At 61.0% G+C, this 1,301-nt stretch overlaps 1 protein-coding gene across 1 annotated transcript in view; it reads left to right on the top strand.

Moving 5' to 3' along the window:
- Positions 1-1,301, top strand: part of KCNC3 (potassium channel, voltage gated Shaw related subfamily C, member 3) — a 10,702-nt gene that overhangs the window by 1,775 nt on the left and 7,626 nt on the right. The window contains exon 2 of the mRNA XM_014550448.1: positions 400-1,296. Within this exon, the coding sequence (XP_014405934.1) occupies positions 400-1,296 (897 nt within the window). The remainder of the gene's footprint in view (positions 1-399; positions 1,297-1,301) is intronic.

Below are 1,301 nucleotides of genomic sequence, written 5' to 3'. Positions count from 1 at the left end.
CGAGCCACATGCGGCTCTTTGGCCCCTTGAGTGTGGCTCTTCCACAAAATACCGACTTCTGTGCATGGGCCACGAAGTTTCAATCGCACTGTACCTGCGCACCCACACGAGGTATTTTGTGGAAGAGCCACACTCAAGGGGCCAAAGAGCCGCATGTGGCTCGAGAGCCGCGGTTTGCCAACCACTGGTCTAGGCGACAGAGCCTGAGGCCAGCAATTGCTGTTTCCAGGACAGAGGTTGCTCATGTGCTGCGGCTACTGGGGTTGGCTCCTCTCACGAGCCGGGGGACAGCTGCCCGATCCTCTGCCTTCCCTTTTGCAGCTTTAGTGGGGAGAGGGAAGCATTTGGGCTGGGAAAGGAGCCACTGGGAGGGTCCTATGGAGGTGGCTAGCTGACCAGATGCCCGGGTCACCTTTGCCTTCTCTCTCCCACCTGCCCCGCAGTATGTGGCCTTCGCCTCCCTCTTCTTCATCCTCATCTCCATCACCACCTTTTGCCTGGAGACCCACGAGGGCTTCATCCACATCATCAACAAGACGGTGACGCAGGCCTCCCCGATCCCCGGGGCCCCCCCGGAGAACATCACCAACATCGAGGTGGAGACGGAGCCCTTCCTGACCTACGTGGAGGGCGTGTGCGTGGTCTGGTTCACCTTCGAGTTCCTCATGCGCATCACCTTCTGCCCGGACAAGGTGGAATTTCTCAAGAGCAGCCTCAACATCATCGACTGCGTGGCCATCCTGCCCTTCTATCTCGAGGTGGGCCTGTCGGGCCTCAGCTCCAAGGCCGCCAAGGACGTGCTGGGCTTCCTGCGGGTCGTCCGCTTCGTGCGCATCCTGCGCATCTTCAAGCTCACGCGCCACTTCGTGGGGCTGCGCGTGCTGGGCCACACGCTGCGCGCCAGCACCAACGAGTTCCTGCTGCTCATCATCTTCCTGGCGCTGGGCGTGCTCATCTTCGCCACCATGATCTACTACGCCGAGCGCATTGGCGCTGACCCGGATGACATCCTGGGCTCCAACCACACCTACTTCAAGAACATCCCCATTGGCTTCTGGTGGGCCGTGGTGACCATGACGACCCTGGGCTACGGAGACATGTACCCCAAGACGTGGTCGGGGATGCTGGTCGGGGCGCTGTGTGCCCTGGCGGGGGTGCTCACCATCGCCATGCCCGTGCCCGTCATTGTCAACAACTTCGGCATGTACTACTCGCTGGCCATGGCCAAGCAGAAGCTGCCCAAGAAGAAGAATAAACACATCCCCCGGCCCCCGCTGCCCGGCTCCCCCAATTACTGCAAG

This window comes from Myotis brandtii, unplaced genomic scaffold (genome assembly GCF_000412655.1).
Source record: "Myotis brandtii unplaced genomic scaffold, ASM41265v1 scaffold601, whole genome shotgun sequence".
In the NCBI taxonomy this organism is placed as follows: domain Eukaryota; kingdom Metazoa; phylum Chordata; class Mammalia; order Chiroptera; family Vespertilionidae; genus Myotis; species Myotis brandtii.
The sequence above is the reverse complement of the archived record's forward strand: the minus strand, read 5'-3'. Positions and strand labels throughout refer to the sequence as shown.